The sequence below is a fragment of the Macrosteles quadrilineatus genome, unplaced genomic scaffold, assembly GCF_028750875.1.
Source record: "Macrosteles quadrilineatus isolate MER2022 unplaced genomic scaffold, UCM_ALF_1.0 Scaffold_1__1_contigs__length_201487025, whole genome shotgun sequence".
Classification (NCBI taxonomy): domain Eukaryota; kingdom Metazoa; phylum Arthropoda; class Insecta; order Hemiptera; family Cicadellidae; genus Macrosteles; species Macrosteles quadrilineatus.
Genome location: NW_026542594.1, coordinates 19,665,804 through 19,684,936, shown reverse-complemented (window position 1 = coordinate 19,684,936; position 19,133 = coordinate 19,665,804). Strand labels below are relative to the sequence as shown.

General features: G+C 34.6%; 1 protein-coding gene across 10 annotated transcripts in view; it reads right to left on the bottom strand.

Moving 5' to 3' along the window:
* LOC129004706 (protein retinal degeneration B) overlaps nucleotides 1–19,133 on the bottom strand; it is a 265,785-nt gene that overhangs the window by 162,968 nt on the left and 83,684 nt on the right. For all 10 annotated transcript variants that reach the window (XM_054433336.1, XM_054433276.1, XM_054433310.1 and 7 more), the window contains exon 3: nucleotides 6,493–6,591. In XM_054433336.1, coding sequence (XP_054289311.1) covers nucleotides 6,493–6,570 — 78 coding nt within the window. In that variant the 5' untranslated portion in view covers nucleotides 6,571–6,591. The remainder of the gene's footprint in view (nucleotides 1–6,492; nucleotides 6,592–19,133) is intronic.

Sequence of the window (19,133 nt, the reverse complement as noted above, 5' to 3'; positions counted from 1 at the left end):
GATGTAATAAAATCTTTCAACACTTGTCAATTTATATATTATACTGTTGTTTTTTTAATTTACAGTTCAGTTGGATTAAATTACATTTGTCTAATAGTGCCTACTCCGTAACAGTTATTGTATTTTTGTGCTTCCCAAAAGGTTATTTCGTATATTCATTACAAAGTTGCTTTTCAAATGTATGTGAGGCGTATCAAAAAGTATTTATTTATTTGAAAGTATAAAGCATTATTTTATTTTTGATCAGTTATTTTTTGTTATGTAATATCAATTTCATTTACAGTTTACAAGTTTTTAGATTTTTATCAAGTACCTCTTCATATTTATATTCATCCAAAGCATTAGTATTAAAATGTATACTAATGAGAAAACTATCTCCGGTTCCGCCTCCTCATGTATGAAACTACAGAGGGCCCACGGACGATGAGTGTCACTTCCGGTGCTGCCCAAGGTTCCATACTCGGCCCAGACTTCTGGAATGTCATGTATGACAGCCTCCTGAGGTCTGAAATGCCTGAGGAAACTGTTTTGGTTGGGTACGCAGACGACGTTGCAGTTTTGATAGCTGCACGTAGCGTTGAGCTGGCTCAGCTAAAGCTGATCCGAGTCATGCGTACCATTAACGCATGGATGACAGACCACGGTCTCTCGCTTGCTTTGAGCAAAACTGATATTAACAAAAAACGGATTGACACCATCCAGTTGAGGGTAGGGGCCGTCAAAGTTCAGACCGTTCGTTCTGCCAAGTACCTTGGGGTTATGGTAGACAGCAAGCTTAGCTGGCGGGATCAGATTTTCCGTACAGCGGACAAGGCCGCTAGGGTGGTCTCCTCACTTAGCCGGTTAATGGCCAATATCGGAGGTCCTCGGTCCAGCCGTAGAAGGCTGTTAATGTCTTCTGTCCAGTCCGTACTCTTGTACGGTGCTGAGGTGTGGGCAGACGCTCTCAATAAGGAGGTATATAGGACGCGGCTCGCCCGAGTGCAGCGTCAGGCAGCTCTTAGAGTTGCATCCGCCTACCGAACAGTGTCCGAACCTGCTGTGCTGGTGGTTGCTGGAGTCATCCCCGTCAAACTTTTGGCGGCAGAGAGAAACGCAATTTATCAGCGCCGTGGGGAGGACCAGGCACGAACACAGGAACGCACCCGCACCTACCAGCTGTGGCAGGAGAGCTGGGAACAGGAGACTCGGGGACGCTGGACCAGGGGACTGATACAGCAAGTCAAAACATGGGTTAATCGGCGGTGCGGAGAGATGGACTTCTACCTCACCCAATTTCTGACGGGTCACGGCTTTTTCCAGTCGTACCTGTTCAGGATGGGCAAAGCCGTGTCACCCGATTGCATATACTGCCCAGGCATTCCTGATGACGTGGAACATACCTTTTTCCACTGCCAGAGTTGGGAAAGGTCCCGCCTGGAGGCTCAACAGTTAGTAGGACAGCTGTCAGTGGACACGGTCATACCGATGATGACGGAGGGTGAGGACAATTGGACCTGTGTGTCACATTACATCCAGGGTATTCTCCGCGCCAAGAAGCTCGACCTTGACCGGGATACGGTGTAGGTCATAAAGTATCTAAATGCCAAAAACGGTGAGAGCCCTAAGGGCTTAGGTCCCATGTTGGCCTGACTTGAAGTAATGTGACAAACAATTCCAGGTCTGTGTCCTACAGAGTAGAGGGGTTTTTTTAGTGAGTAGTCTGTGATAGATTCAGGAGTCTCTCACTACAGGCTGGCTACCTGTGTGCGTAAAAGCATTTTCCCTCCTCTCCCTTAAAATACCCCCGCCGCAGCAAACCTGCCGTCTAAGCGAATTTCCATTTGGCTGAATTGATTTTCAATCGATCTATTTAAATAACATTAGGTTTAACGAGTACCTAGGTTTGCTGCTACAAGAAAACTAATAGAGTGTGTGTTTTAAGTAAAATAATTATTGCTTAGTCGAAAATGAATATATTTGCCAAGTTTGATCAAAAGATATCCATAAACAAGCAAACTACAACATTTTACAATATTCTCCATAAGAATAACATGGGTAGTTTAAATTTACAATTTTTTTAGTTTTCTCCGTAACCAATAATCGTACAAAAACACTTTGATTTACTGAATTGTTTGTTTTTTTAAGCTCTTTAAGAAGGTTTAGAGAAAAATTGGGAAATTTTGTGTTTTGAGGGTCAAAAGTGAGAAAAACCAATTTTTACCCCATAAAAACCTGTTCCTATGGTCATGCTGGATCGCGAACTCATTCAAGTTTATCCCGCCTTACACCTTCAAACCAAATTTCATCAAAATCGGATAAAAATTACTCAAGTTATCGTGTTCACGGACACATATATATATAAATCTATATATATATATATAGGTATATATACATATATAAAAATTTGAACGAATGGTGTTTTTGGCCTCTGGGGACATCAAAATGAAAAAGTAAATCGGTCCCGGGCCTAAGTCTTACCATGAGACCTACGGTAATAGCTACTTCCCTATAGAGAAATTCGCTAAAAAACAAAAAAATGAGAAAACTAACTAATTTCAACAAAAAATCCAAATTGTTGAGCTTAATATGGTTACATCTGTGTGATTCAATGTGGTTAAAAACTAGTTTTGAAGTTCTTTGTTCTGTTAAGGTTATATCAAAGTTATATTAATTAAACTATATTGACTGTAAATCCAAAAATCGTGAAAAACTAATACTCCTATAAAATATACAGTTGAATAAAACATTAGCTCTTTATAAATCTTGGGTGGTAATTTTGTGTTGCTGTAGTCAATTGCTAAGATGAAAATTTTTGATTTATTAATAAAAAAATGAAAAGAACTGTGTGATTTATAATATTGACAAGTATGGGGCATCTGCAGTCGGAATTGAAAGAAGGAGAAAGATACAGAACAATTATACGTGTTTCATAATCACTGTTGGTACATGTATATGTGTGATGAATATAGTGGCGTCTGTAGAGAGGGAAGTGATGATAATCATTCACAGACAATTAGTGAGGTCGCTCACTCGTGTCAATTAATGATCCAAGGTAATGAAACAAGCCACACAGCTGTGCCATTGAATAGGGGAATAAAAGCATTATTTTTTTTATCTATATATATGTAAAACAAAGTTGTGTTAGTTACACCACTTTATAACTCAAGAACGGCTAGACCGATTTTAATGATTTTTGATTCGTTGGATTCGTCTTTGTCTTGATTACCATATAGGCATATTCAGTTTTGAATTATTGGACAAAGCCACACTGGCCTGTAAAGTTTGTATATTAAGCTTATGGAGCTTTTGGGAGAATATGAATAAACAAATATATCAATTGAAGTCAGCTATAAGTACTTTAATTTTACAGTTCAAAGAGCAGAGTTTAAGAGGTACAGATTCTGCTCCCAAGATTCTTAAGTTGATTATGATAATACTGTAACTTACAGTAGTGTTATTGTTATATTTTCATGGAAACAGAAGGATCATTACAATATAAAAATTTTTTTGTACCGGGAGCTATTTGTTAACAAATTTGAACTGATTTTATCACATGCCATGTCATGTTTGGATTAAAATTTTAACTAGATGGTTGTTTTCAAAACTAAATGAAAGCTTTATAATTTTAAACATTTAGGTGACTATTTCCACTATTATTTGTTTGTATTCAATTTACAAACTAAACATCACTTATACTGCCATTCTTTTGTCCAGGTTTATACTACTTATATTTGTTCTATTATTTACTTAGACTTAATTTACTAAAAATACTTGAAGTCTACTCTTTGTATGCTATAGTAAAATCTAAAGCCTTTTTGAACTGCATTTCATGAGTGGTTTCGATTGAGTGTCCTGATGCTTAAATGCTTAATTTCTCATAACATGCACTTCACATTACCGTAGTTTTTTTCACATTTAGAAAAAAGGTGTTGTTGTCTTTTCTACAACACTGCTTTAATTTTACTATGGAGAATATCACAAAACTAAGCTATACACAATTCACTTTTGCTTCTAAAATTAATTAAATATTTGTCAGTATATTTACTCAATGATTAGGCTAGCGTGTAAATTAATGTAAATACAATGAACTAAGAAACAAGTAAAATGAACTGGTATGTATATGTTGTTGATTTCTTATCATACTTTTTAGCGAATTTCCCTATAGAGAAGTAGCTATTACCGTAAGTGGCACGGTAAGACCTAGGCCCGTGATTTACTTCTTTCATTTTGATGTCCCCAGAGGCCAAAAACAGATTTTGATGAAATTTGGTTTGAAGGTGTAAGGCGGGATAAACTTGAATGAGTTCGCGAACCAGCATGATCAGACCATGGGAACGGGATTTTACGAGGGCTTTTATGGGGTAAAAATTGGTTTTTCACATTTTAGACCCTCAAAACACAAAATTTACCAATTTCTCTCTAGACATTTTTAAAGAGCGTAGAAAAACAAATAATTTAGTATATCAAAGTGTTTTTGTACAGTTATTGGTAAAGGAGAAAATTCAAAAAATTCTAAATTTAAAATTCCCATGTTATTCTTATGGAGAATATTGTAAAATGACGTAGTTTGCTAGTTTATTGATATATTTGGATCAAACTTGGCCAATTTATTTATTTTAATAGTAAGGTGTGGTGTACACCACATCTTTTGTGTAAAAAACAGTTTGTTGATTGTCTTTGTGTGCTTTTGTTGATGTTATTTTCAATAAATAATTTGAATCACTCCATAGGTGTAATTCTGCTTAAATCAGCAAACATATAATTGTTTGTGAATAAATACTGGTTTATTAAGGTAGCATTGGTCTTGTGGTTAATGGTGGTAAAAAAGGCTTCCCTGGTTGGAATTTTGGAAATTGTCTTCGTCAAATATGAAAAGACAAATAAAGGTGTGTTGAGATAAGCTTAGTTCTTGGTCAAAACCGCTAAATTGGCATCCCTACCCAGTTTATATTTTTAATCTTATACTCCTTTTGTTAAGGCTTAACACAATTAGCGTAAAGTAAAGGTATTCCATTGACTGAACTTAACCCTAGATTTTTTTCTGATCCTCTTAAAGGTCTAATTGACTTTACATATTCTATCAAAATAGGCCTAATCATTGGCTGATTCATAACTCTTGCGACTGGTTAGAGTTACATTATATACCCAGTTATCGAAACCTGCATATTTTTGGTGTGTTTAAGAAACGTAAAGAAACGGAAACTACCTCTAGGTTTTATTATTGGAATTTTATTATATGTGGGTTCAAAACTGAGCCCAGTGTCATGTTCTCTACTTTTCTGACTATTATTCCAACTAGTTTATATCCTATTCACAGAAAGTAATTTTTATGTGGTAGGAGCTTCAATTTCCCTTACATTGCCATAAATTATCACAAGGGAAAAGGGCTGGTGTAGTACTGTAGTAGTAGAGTAGTCAGGGATAGGGATGTTGCGATACTATCGATACCAGTAGGTATCGATACTTTTATTGCGATACTGCTGGTATCGTATCGGTATCGGTTGTTCCGATATTTACTTGGTATCGATACCAAGAGGCCAGTATCGTATCGTAAGTATCGGAAGGTAATTTCTGACAAATCTGAGTAAAATGGCTACGCTCGTGCCTTCTGAGTGGTTGTTTTACAAGGCTGGAGCAACAGTGACCCAAAAAAGAAACAGACTTTAACCCAATTAAATAATTTTTTTTTTTAGCTTGTCTGATATGTGTTTTGTGTAAATTATGATCACTATTCATTTATAGAACTATGAGTAAAACCATTGACTATATACCTACAGTCAATGGTTTTACTTCAATGGTAAAACTTAAGGGTTTGGTTGCAGAGTTATTTTTATTACACATCAATGTTAGCAAAGTAGTGTTAGGCAAATAAAATGAAACCATATGGACTATTAAACATCAAATGAATTAAAAAGATGGCACTTAAAGTTATTTCAAAAAATTTTTTGTCAATTTAGGCTGATGGTAAACACAAATATGTGTGTATGCGTTGGTAATGTAATAAAATTGGGTTTATTTTAAAGATAAATGATATAGGCTTAGAACAACAAGTCCTTGAACTTTTACTTTAAGGTAACATTGAAAACAAAGGTTGGCTATGTTTGGTTAATTTTAATTTTATCAATTTTTTACATAATTAAGTAGGTCTTAGCAGCTCAAATAAAAATTTTATATTGGCTGTACTGTACTGGAGCGAGTGAACTTTAATCGAAGGTCAGACAATCAGAATATGACGTCACCGGTATCGAATGGATACGATACTGATGGTATCGATACTTTGGTTCCGATACTGAGTAGGTATCGATACTTTTTTGCGATACGGTATCGATACCAAATATTGGAAAGACAGTGGTATCGCAACATCCCTAGTCAGGGAGGTAACGATCACAGTTAGAGTTGGATTTAAACTAGCTTATTTGGCTGTGAGTGGAGCTCAACCACATTGGTACTGTATATCTAACTCAAAACTTTTAACATATTTTACTACTGTACAATTGGTTGGTAACTCACCGCTATCATGTACAGCTGGGCGATGCGGTACTCATCTACGGTGAGGGGCAGAGGGATGTGGTACTCCTTGATCAACATGGCTGCCCGAGGTGTTCACCCCTATAAACACAATACGAGTACAGGTTGTAACTTACATGATATTGAGTAGACAGCAAAGACACACACAGTTTTTAACAATTTTTCACTTTTTACATCAAAAGCATTTTTAAGACTGTCCAAAGCCATCTTCTAAATATATAAAAGGCAAAGCCCTCACTGACTGACTCACTCACTCACTCACTCATCAATAATTCTCCCACTTCCCATTTACCTAGGAGGCTGAAATTCGGTACACCGATTCTTTGGGCATTAAATAGGAAAATTCAAATTCAAATTCAAAAACTTCTTTATTTGTTTTATGTACAGTAATACAATAAATAGTGTCACAGTTCCTTAATCTAACATTGCATTGAATTATTCAGTCATACAGCATCAGCATTCACACTGATTAAATTGTACAACTCTTCAAGAGAGTAAAAAGCATTTCTGATTAAAAAACTTTTGAGTTCGCTTTTGAACTTGTTTTGATTTTCTATGTTCAATATTTCTTTTGGGATATGTTTTAAGAATACAGAACCGGCATAGGATGGTTTCTTTTTATATAGCTCAGAATTGTGAAAAGGTAAGACTATGTTTTTTTTATTTCTGGTATTGTATTTATGTATGTCTTCATGTGTTGTAAAATTGGCTTTATTTTTCCTGACATGCATAATACACTCAAGGATATACAAACTATAGACGGTTAATATATTTTGTTTAGTAAAATGCTCCCTTACAGATTCATCAAACTCGAGATTTAACATGGCTCTTATAGCTCTTTTTTGACTAATTAAAATTTCACAAAGGTTTTGTTTGGTTGTACCTCCATAGACACAAACTCCATAAGATATATGGGATTGCACGTGGGCATGAAAAACATTTTTTAGAACTTTTGAATTACAAAGATAATACAATCGTTTTAAGGCATAAATTCCTGAGTTTATTTTTGCTAAAAGATGGTCTATATGCAGGTCCCAACTAAGATGGTTATCGATATAAACTCCCAAAAATTTTGATTTATCTACCCTTTCTATTATATTATTATCAATAAAAATGTTAAAATCATTCTTGTTTCGGTTTTGTTTTGTAGTGAAATGAATGTAGTTAGTCTTCTGCGAGTTTAATATTAGATTATTGGATGAAAAAAAATCCTGAAGTTTACCTAATTCTATGAATGAATTGATTTCCATTTCCAAGTCAGTCTTTGCGGACATAATAAGATTAGAGTCGTCTGCATATAGTATGAGTTGATTTTTTATGTCCTTAAGTTTACTTAGATAGTTTGGCATATCCCTGATGTAACTAATAAATAATAAAGGTCCAAGTATTGACCCTTGTGGTACCCCGTCCCGTGTTTGATTGGTTGCAAAATTGATTGATATTTTATCACTTGATTTCCTTCTGTTTTTGATATTTCTACATATTGACTCCTATTTTGAAGGTAACTTTCAAACCAATTTAAATATGAGTTTTTGACGCCTATACTACTTAATTTTTCAACAATTTTGGTATGGGATATGCTGTCAAAGGCTTTAGATAAATCCATAAAAATTCCAGTTACTATGTTTTTCTCATCCATTGATTCAATTACTGACTCAATGAAAGTAATTAGAGCGGTATTGACAGATTTGTCCTGTCTAAAACCATGTTGTTCTGGGCAAAAGAGATTATTATCGTTCAAATGTTTTACCAATCTTAAATACATGGCTTTTTCAAAAATTTTTGATATCGAAGGTAAAATAGAAATAGGACGATAATTTTGAATTTCTGTGTCATCTCCCTTTTTCAAGACTGGTACCACTTTTGAAATTTTGAGTTGCTCTGGAAAAATTCCTGAAATGAACGAAGCGTTGACTAAATGAACTAATGGCTTGATGAGTGGATCCCTAACAAATTTTATTACTTTAACTGGTACCCCATCATAGCCACTAGACCACTTATTTTTTAGTGAATCAAAAATGGCAATTAGCTCTTTTTCTTCCATTGGCGGACATCTAAAATTTGGAATATGATTATCAAAACCATTATCATTATCATGACAACCATCCTGTGCCGGTGTCATGTCTTTTAACATATCATCTATTATAGTTACAAAATAATTGTTAAAACTATTGACTACTTCCCTGGGATTTGTAATTTCACCATTATCTGACCTTAAAGTATAATAATTTTTATTCTCTTTGTTTGTATTTTTTTGTGTTTCTTTATTTATGATTTCCCATGAGGCTTTACTTACATTTTCAGAGTTTTTAATTTTATTGTCATAATAGTCCCTTTTTAACTTTAATAGATTGAATTTATATTGTCGATTTTTTTCCTTAAATTCAGCTTTTAGTATTTCTGAGCCAGAAGATCTTGCCACTTTATTAAGTTCAATAAGATTATTTTTTTCTTCTTTTAATTCATGTGTAATCCAATTGTTTGTATTTTTTGTGATTTTTTTCTGAATAACCGGAAATGATAAATCAAAATAGTAGTGAAATATATTATGGAAGGTTTTATATTTGTCTTCGATTCGCGAGTTATAGAGTGATATCCAGTTTTCATTCGCCAAGAGTGATTTAAATAATATCATATTATCAAAAGAAAAACTTCTTCCCCGAAAGTGAATGCTTGGAGGATTTATTCTGTTAGGTAATAATAATAGTTCTATAATTTGCCCATCGTGATCGGATAAAGCAGTTATTACACCCTCTACTTTTACGGTTTCTTTATGAAAATTTGTTAAAACATTATCAATACAGGTTTTAGAGGTATCTGTGACTCGAGTTGGAAAATCTATCAAATAATCCATACCATGTCGTGTAAGAATATTCTTTAACTCCTTTGATTCAGGTGATACAACAAGCATATTTATGTTAAAATCTCCCATTATGATTAAACATTTATTTTTATGTAACAGAATTTCAATAAGAGAATTCAAACGAATTAAAAACTCTGAATTATGTAATTGTGGTGTTCTATATATTCCCACCAATGTGAAGCCGATGCTGCCCGACTTAAAAGTACAACAGCAACATTCAAACAGTTTATCCCGACATAGCACTTCGATTTCATCAGAAACCAGCTGTTTCCCCTTCAAACTCTCTTTGCATAAGATTGCAGTACCCCCACCGGTTGTTGTGCTGCGGGAGTATTGTGTGACAAGAGAGTAATTTTCTAGATTAAAACGTTCTAATTCAGTTCCATTCATTTTATGTTCGCTTAAAATGATTATGTGTGGATCTAATTTGTTAAAATAACTTCTAGTTGTTCAATACGAGTAGATAAATTTTGGATATTCTGATGAAACAATCTGATATTTGAACTAATTTTATTTATCTTGGGTCTGATTCGTAATTTATTTGAGAGTTTAAAGGAGACTCATCTGGTGAAATGGTGACAAAGGGCTCATCTGCTGAAACGATAACAGGAGACTCATCTGGTTGGGTGATGTCTGGAGATAGTTCGGTTGTGATGTCTGTCTGTGGAGGGGTTGAAAATTCTTCGGTGGTGATCAGCTTTATCAACTTTGTTACAAACTCCTCTTGGGAAGGCCCACGCCTCAGAACTCTCTTTGCTGTAGGTTGATCAGAGGTTACGATGCAGATAGTAGCACCAGTAGCACGATGGAAGTCCACAATCCTTTTGGCAAAGTGTTCTGGCAAGATGAGGTCTCTTATGCATCCCATTGGTGAAACGCAGATGAGAGTTTTAAGTTCTTTCTTCAAAAAATCTTCTTTTAATTGATTGAAACCTTCATCGTAATCTTTTCTATCTGGTTTCCCCGAATATTCAGCCTTGGTAATCAGGCTATACACTGTGGCCCCATTACTGTTTTTTTGGCAAGCCAGTCTTTCTTTGATGCAGTCACTTCGTTGCGGCCGTCCAAACTTTCTCCTGAAAACCACGGCCACTCCCGCAGACATGTGGCGATTGTTTTCAAAGTCGTTAGATATTGTGTGGGAAAAAGCTATTGACCGGTTATCTTTATACTTTTCTATTAAATTTCCCATGTCAGCATCGACAACCCGAATCTCACCATTACTTGGAACTATGTCCGTCTTTGGTGCAATGATCTGGCGTCTAGGACTGTTTCTTTTGTAATCATTAAGTAATAACTTTGCAATCATCTCAGCTACTTTATTTTTTCCTCTTCTGTTTAGGTGCTGTCCATGTTGCGTAAAATAGTAAAAAACTAAGTAGTTTTTATTCTGATCGGGCTTTCTGGCTCCGCCCCAGTGGCTCTGGAGTTTCCCATGTTAACCTTATGATTTTTCATATTTAAAAGGAATTTCTTAACAGCTGTTTCAATTAAACAAGTTGATTCTGTTCTATGATGTTCAATAGCATTAAAGTTACAAGGATTACCAACAGGTTGCAGCACTATCATTTCTTTTATTTATGACTACAGCCAATTTGCAACCAAAAGGTGAGTGAGCGTAGCGAACAAACTTCAACCTGAAAGCGAGTTAGCTAGCGAACTAGCTAACCTGAAGACAAGTGAGCGGAGCGAACGAGCCCCAACCTAAAGGTGAGTAAGCGTAGCGAACAAACTTCAACCAGGACGTGATTGAGCCATGCGAAAGAGCTCACTTGTGAAGTTGAACGGGGCAATCCCGCAGGTACAGCTAGTCATATATAAATCCCAAAGTACCCATGAATGTTTGAGAAAACTACAAGTCACACCCCAATAAAACATATACTTAAAAGGTTTGTCATAATGAGAAACCTTGCGCAAAACTATCCATTATTTCATAAATTGACCTTTAAAGTCGTAATTCCTTTCTAAAGGGAACTTTCTATATACCTAATGTTAAAAATACCTCAGCTGTACTTATTTGTATGTTATTATTTCAATTTATTTCCTTATTAAAATCTGTGTGATTATTTGTTTGTATTACTTTATTCTGTTGTGTTTATTTCACCTTAACTTAACCAATCAATAGTTTATTAATACTTATCAAGTCAAACGGGGTGAAGCCTGTGGGTAACAGCTAGTATTGGTAATTTTCAGTACGGCGCTTGGTCTATTTACTATTTTGTCATGTTGAAGGTTCTAAGCCATTTTGTAGAGCTTGCGAGAACAAATAATTTAGTACCTTGAAGTGTTTTAGGACTAATGTTGTTTTAACTACTCGTTAAACCTTATGTTATTTAAATAGGGAATAAATTGTACATGTTTGAGGAAACATTTAACTGTGAATCCAATGACGATAGATATTTGCTTGCTTAGTGCGCAGGTTTGCTGTGGCAGGGGTATTTTAATTTGTCCCTCCATGTATGGCATACGTAGAAAGTTTTTTTTGTTAACAATTTTGATCAAGGATATGGAAATAGTTTGCAGTAGTTGTCCCTCATTTAATCTTATAGGAGTGGTGTTCAGAGTATCATGAATTATTCAGCTTACAGGTTTTTTTTTCAGTAATAACTTACCACATATTGGCCAACAAAAAGAACAAAATTACAATCATGAAAACATTGTACAATGATTCTCTGAAATTTGTCTGTAGTGATAGATACAATGAGGGGCCTTATTATTTCAATCCCTTGACTATTCAGCCTTCATGGTGTCATTGAATAGCAATGCCATTCATGAAGTGAATACCTGCTGGTGATGGCAAGAAACTTCAGTTCCATTACCAAACCAAAGTGGTCCTTTACAATGCCTGTCTTGGTGATACTATATAGCCTTAAACCGATCTCTGACTGCAATTTAACGAAATTACCTATAAAATTTAACTTTAAGAATTGTTCTACATTCAATGATGAGTTTAAATAATATTTTAAAAATAAATAACCCTGCCGCAGCAAACCTGCTGACTAAGTGAATTTCCATTTACCTGGCTGGATTTCTACAAAAAAATTCCCCAAAAATTGTCAGATTTATTTCATACAAAAAAACATTAATTTTAGGGAGTACTTAGGTTTGCTGCTACAGGAAAGATATTGAGGTGTGTTTTTTATCGCAATGTTGATAACTTAGTATGAAATAAACCAAATTTTCAAATTTGGTTGAAATATATCCATAAACAAGGAAACTACAACAGTTTATTTATTCTGCATAAGAATATCATGGTAATTTTAAATATGCGATTTTTTTAATTATCTCCGTAACCGTTGGGCATACAACAACGCTTTAAGATACAAAATTATTTCTTTTTTTAAGCTTTACAAAATGAATTGGAGAGAAATTATGAAATTTTGTGTTTTTAGGGTCAAAAATGGGAAAAAATAAATTTTTACCCTATAAAACCCCCTATAAACCCCCGTTCCCATAGTCCGATTATGCTGGTTTGCGAACTTGTTCGGAAAAACGTAGGTTTGCACGTTTGTAACAAATTTCATCAAAATCTGATCATTTTTGCTCGAGTTATCGCGTTAACGGACACACACACACACACACACACATATATAATATATATTTGAACGGATGGTGTTTTTCGGCGTCTGGGGACATTAAAACAAAAAAGCAAATCGGTCCCAGGTCTAGGTCTAAAATATGAACATATGTATTGTACTAGGTTTAGTGATGTAAAATACCTGGGTATTTAAAACTCGGGGTAAATACCCTGGGTATTTACCCGGGTAAATACCCAAAATCCATAAATACCCGGGTATTTTGGGTATTTATGAAATCGATTGAAATTCATTTTTATCTACCCCTAAATATGTTATTGTTATCATTACATGATAAATTAGGATAGTCTATTTCACCTTTTACAGTAACTTGAAGCTTTGCTGAATTGCTAGTACCTTTTATTTAATGATTTAGCACTTGTTTTTATGAAATCAAGACAACACCTCATCAGAGAAATAGTGAACCTAAATCTACTTCTACTGTTATTAAATTATGATAGTTAAAATTTGTATTGTGTAAATGGTTTGGAAGGCTAGACAGACTCAAGACCTGATTGATATAGGCAAAATGGCAGAATACTGAATGTACAGTAGACTCCCTCTTATCCGGGCTCCTCGGGACCGAGGCTAGTCCAGATAACGGGTTTTCTGGTTAAACCGACGTCCCCAAAAACTTGTTAAAACAGAAATCGTGTACTGGTACTGTCATATTCGACTTTAATTTAGGAGAGCATTGTATTTATATACGTGATCACTGGTCTCAAATCTTTCCCACGAGAACAGTCGTTTCAGTACCGCTCACTTCTTGCCAATCTAGTCAGGTTAAACCAATGGGCTGATAAAAATTGTCCGGTTAAAAGGTGTCCGGATAAGAGGGACGAGGGAGTCTACATTAAACTTTTCTGTGTTACCGCTTGGATGGGAACAAATGTATCTCCTGTTTTTTGGTCTAACTTAGGGCCTATAATATAATTTTGAAAGATTTATTGTGCTATAGATTCAAATTTTTTGTATCGCAAGTTTATGAAATTAGTTTTTTTTTATAAATTTACCAACAAAAGATCTAGAACAAAAATATTATTAAATCCTGCCATCCTACAGATCGAATTTTAATTATTTTCTTAAGTTGTTTACACATAGGCCACTACTAGGTTAAATTTTCCTGTCTTTCTAAATAATAATTATTGCTTTAAAAATTATTTTTCTTCACTTTTAATAAAATAAATTCATCTATCTATCATAGAAATTAAAAAAATCATAAGTAGTCAGGACCAGTGCAACCATGCGACCAGGGTATTTATGTCGATTATGCTTTATGCTCAGACCTGGGTATTTATGGCGATCATACGGAGAAGTAAAATGCTAGTAGTGACCATATGAAATTTTGTTTTACACATTTTATTATCATTTTGCTATCCTTACAAGGTAATAATTGCAAAAAAATCTCAATCTTCTCTAACTTTAATACAAATTATAAATACCCAGTTTTTGGGTATTTACCCGGGCCTGGGGTAAATACCCAGGTAAATACCCAATTTATATTTACCTACCCACTGGGTATTTACCCGGCCCACATCACTAACTAGGTTTCAAACTAATAACATAAAGCCATTTCTACACCGGACTTTGTGTCAAAGGTTTAAAACAATAGTTTACCACAAAAAATTCTAGTTTGTAGACTTTCGCCATCAATACATTGTGTAAAAAGAGTATGTTTCCGTCAACATTATTAAGTTGTGATTTGGGGGGAGGGATATTTGTTTTGGGCCCCCCTGAACCCAAAAAAGTGGCTTTTAAAGTGATGGATGTCTTTAAATCATATACTTCACTTCAATGTAGCCTACAACATTTGTTTAACTCTACAAAATGGCTTAGAAAGAAGTTGTGGCATTTAATGTTATTAGGGTGAAAAATTTGAACACCAATTTTTACCCTATTACACCCCTCATAAACCCCTGTTCCCAAAGTCCAATTAAGCTGGTTTGAATACACGTTTGTACTAAATTGAATAAACACACACACCCACCCACACACACATATATATATACATATGAATTTGGACAGGTGGTGTTTTTGGCCTCTGGGGACCTAAAAAAAGTAAAGTGCTTCCAGGTCGAACAATAGTCCAGTCAATTCGTCTTGGAAATCTACCTTACGTTACAAAAAATAACTGTTACGAGTTTTTTCCTTAACTTTATGTTTTTTGGGGCGCTGAATCCAAATCTGAACAGATCCAACAAAAATTCCTTGTGCGTTTTGAGCTAGATGCAAAAAATATGAAAATTTTCGCTGTTTTTTCAGTTTTTTGCTTATAACTTGGAAACTATATATTCTACTAAATTTTACCAAACGTGAAAATGAAAGATTATGAAATTTCCTACAAAATACATATGTATCATTTTTTATCAAACGCACAATTAGCTCGCTAGAGTGCACTCCAAAAAGAGAAAAATATAACATTTTGTAAAAAAACACGTTTATTGCCAGATTTTCACATTTATTACTGAAAGTACGCGTTTATTGAAGGTGGACGATGTAAGTAAATTAAGTTTAAATACTTTACATGTAAGCCCCAATTAGTGTACAATTAAAAATATCTTATTTATTTCAGAACAAATAAGAGCAAAGACAATATTTTTTCAGTGACTTTTTCCACTGCAGTGGAAGACCGCTGCTTAGAGTCCCTCAAATGCGGTTGGTGTTCTTCTGTAGCCTACAATACGGTTCAGTAAAATCTTGCTTTTCCTTGTGGTTGGTGCGCTGATAGCTGGGTAGCTATTATTGAAATTATTTTAATGAGTTTAAAGTTATCGGTGGACAATTGAAATTAAAGACACTGATTTAGTTGTTCACTGGTTATGCTGAATTTAATGTTTAAAACGAAACAGTACAAAGACAGAAATGATGTTAACAGTTTGGAATACAAAATTATTGAATTGAATCGAGAAAAAATAAATAAGAAAATAGCTCACTGTATAAATGAACGATTTCCATATAAAAAAAAAATGTCGGAGGACGCTTGAGGTGTCCCTGCCGCGTGAGTTTTGTTTTAAACACTGATTGTTACACTTTAAGCATCTCCAAGCCCTGACGGGCAAGGGAAGGGATATTAGGAAGTTACTTTAACAATATGACGAGAGTTTCCTTGTCTTCGATCCCTAAATTACTTATTTGTTTGTTATTCTTCAATTGTTTACCTTATTTAAATTAGGTGTGATTATTTGTTTGTATTAAGGTATTCTCTTTTGTTTATTTTAGCTTAAAGTAACCAATCAATTAGTTTTATTAATACTTATGATGTAAAACGGGGTGAAGCTCGTGGGTAACAGCTAGTATATATGGTATACGCATTTTGGGATAATTGTTTCATAATGTAAAAGGAATGTTACGTGATGTGAGACTCATATTAATGAACATTTAAGTATTATAAATATCATTCAACATGAGAATTCCCATTTCAAGATTTTGATGGATTCTGTGTCGTCCCTCTGAACTCGGGATTCTCTGCTGTCTACACTGTCTACTATGCTGCTCAGAGATTTCGAAGTGAACACCACAACACCTTTCCATCTCTTTGGTAATGTGAATTATGGATGTGTGCATTTGTAATCATCTAAAGAATATGCTGTCAGAAATATTAAAATTCGAAATCTACCCTCAATTTTAGTACTTATCATGAGGAATTGCTCCATTGTTTTGTATATAAAGGTGCCATACCATAGTTAATCGGGACGACGGATTGTGAAGGCGTCTTACAAGTGAAATTAGCGTTTTATGTCACGTCAATGTTTGTACAAAAATAAAAAGAGAATATGTTATAATTAGCTGTTTATGTTAAAACTTTGTAAAATATTTCATTCTTATTCAACTTACAGGTTAACCAACCATAAGCTACTGTATAGTTGTAAAAATAAATGTCTAACTGTGGCAAGTTATGTTTCACAGAATATTTGTCCTTTCGTTCATGATAAATTTTAGATTTTTTTTGGTGAAAGTAATTATTTGAAAGGGTTTTTTTTTAAGCTAGAATTGAGTTAAATAGATAGTGAAATAGGTTACAGAAGGGAAGATGAGTGGAAACGCTGTACTTTTAATAATACATGTGAAAATATGACAAAAAAGTTGTTTACAACAATGTAAAATCTTTGTCTTTTTGGATCGGGTCCCAATTATTGTCTTTGCATCTATTTGTTCTGAAATAAGTGTCGATATGTTTTAATTGTACACTAATTGGGGCTTACATGTAAAGTATTTAAACTTAATTTACTTACATAGTCCACCTTCAATAAACGCGTACTTTCAGTAATAAATGTGAAAATCTGGCAATAAACGTGTTTTTTACAAAAATGTGATATTTTTCTCTCTTTGGAGCGCACTCTAGCGAGCTAATTGTGCGTTTGATAAAGAATTATACTTATGTATTTTGTAGGAAATTTCATGATCTTTCATTTTCACATTTGGTAAAATTTAGTAAAATGTATAGTTTCCGAGTTATAAGCAAGAAACTGAAATAAGTGCGAAAATTTTCATATTTTTTGCGTCTAGCTCAAAACGCACAAGGAATTTTTGTTGGATCTCTTCAGATTCGGATTCAGCGCCCCAAAAAACATAAAGTTAAGAAAAAAACTCGTAACAGTTATTTTTTGTAACGTTCAACTACCATTTGACTGGACTAAAAGCATACAGATGAAAATCAACTTGTTCTCATTTTAACTCAGAACAAATAAAATATGCACTTCGTCCTGGCTAGTTAGAACAAGTTGGTCCCACAATTAGATCAAAGTAACGAGTTTTAGACAAGTTTCATTTGCAGAGCAAACAATCATGGAATGATAAACATAAACATCGTAAACACGTGTTCCAAGTTGCTTGTTTGTCTGGCTTGTGCAGTATATGATGGCCGACAACAGTTGCCATGTAGCTATGTTATACCCAGACTAAGGAGAATCTAAGTATTTTTTAATACTCAAGTAAGGGATTGTTTACTACATTAATGATATTACAAGAGCTTGAATTTTTTAGTCTTGTAAACATAAACAAATAATCTAACTAGGCCTAGTGCAAATTGTGTTGTAAAGATACACTGTACGCGATTATTCCGTGATAATTTTAAAAATGGCAGTGATGTTGTGGGTTTGCGTCCCAGTGCTGTCATGGGTACAGAGCATTCTTGTACTGTATAAGCTCACCCGGGCTTTGTTTCACGAATTCCACTCACAGTTGACGAGATGAGAGTTGGCCAGCCGTAATAGAAAGGTTTTTAAAATAGGCCTTTAGGAGAAATAGATTAGATTATATACTGTACATTATTAGTTTTTAATGTATGAGTAAGCTTTCTAGTGCTTGTTTTGGGATTTTCAATGTAATCAGAAAAATAAAATGTTACACAGTGTTATTTGTTTTATTTTTATATGAGTGTACAGCTTGTTTTAGGAACAAAGTATTTTATTGCAGTTTTAATTATTTAGGTAATGGTAATGAGATGTTTATTCAGAAACAACATCTAAACATACGAGAGAGAGTCGATATATTTTGTGTAGTTATAAATACTAATAAAAACAGTAGCTAATAGATTAAATGTGTCAGTTTTGCTTTGTGACCTTTCACGAGCATTTGATTGTGTTTCACACAATATCCTAATCCTGAAGCTGGAAAGATATGGCATACGCGGCGATGCACTCAAGGTGCTCAGATCCTATCTTAGCAATAGACAACAGGTAGTATCTTGGAGAGGTAGAAACTCCTCTCTTCTGTCTGTGAATCATGGTGTTCCTCAAGGCTCCATTTTGGGCCCATTTCTGTTCCTTGTGTCTATTAATGACTTGTACTACCATGTGTCTGGTAGAGCCATATAAAATTTTTATGCTGATGACACAACCCTGTTTGCAAAGGATCCCATCCTCAGTATTTCTAGATCTAAGGTTGAAAGCCTTCTTGTCATGGCCACCTCATGGTTCAATGATAACAAACTTGTTTTGAATGAGTCCAAAACCCAATCAATGACCTTCAGTCTAGACATGGCATGTGAAAAGACTGGACCTGTGAAGTTATTGGGCTTCACTCTGGACCCGCACCTCACCTGGGGAGACCACATAGAGTCGGTGTGCAGTAGGCTGAACAGGGTCATATTCCTGCTCAGAAGACTGAGTACTGACTTGTCTGGGGAATTCATTCGAGCCTCTTATTTTGCTTTTTTCTACTCCATCATTATTTACGGAACCAGG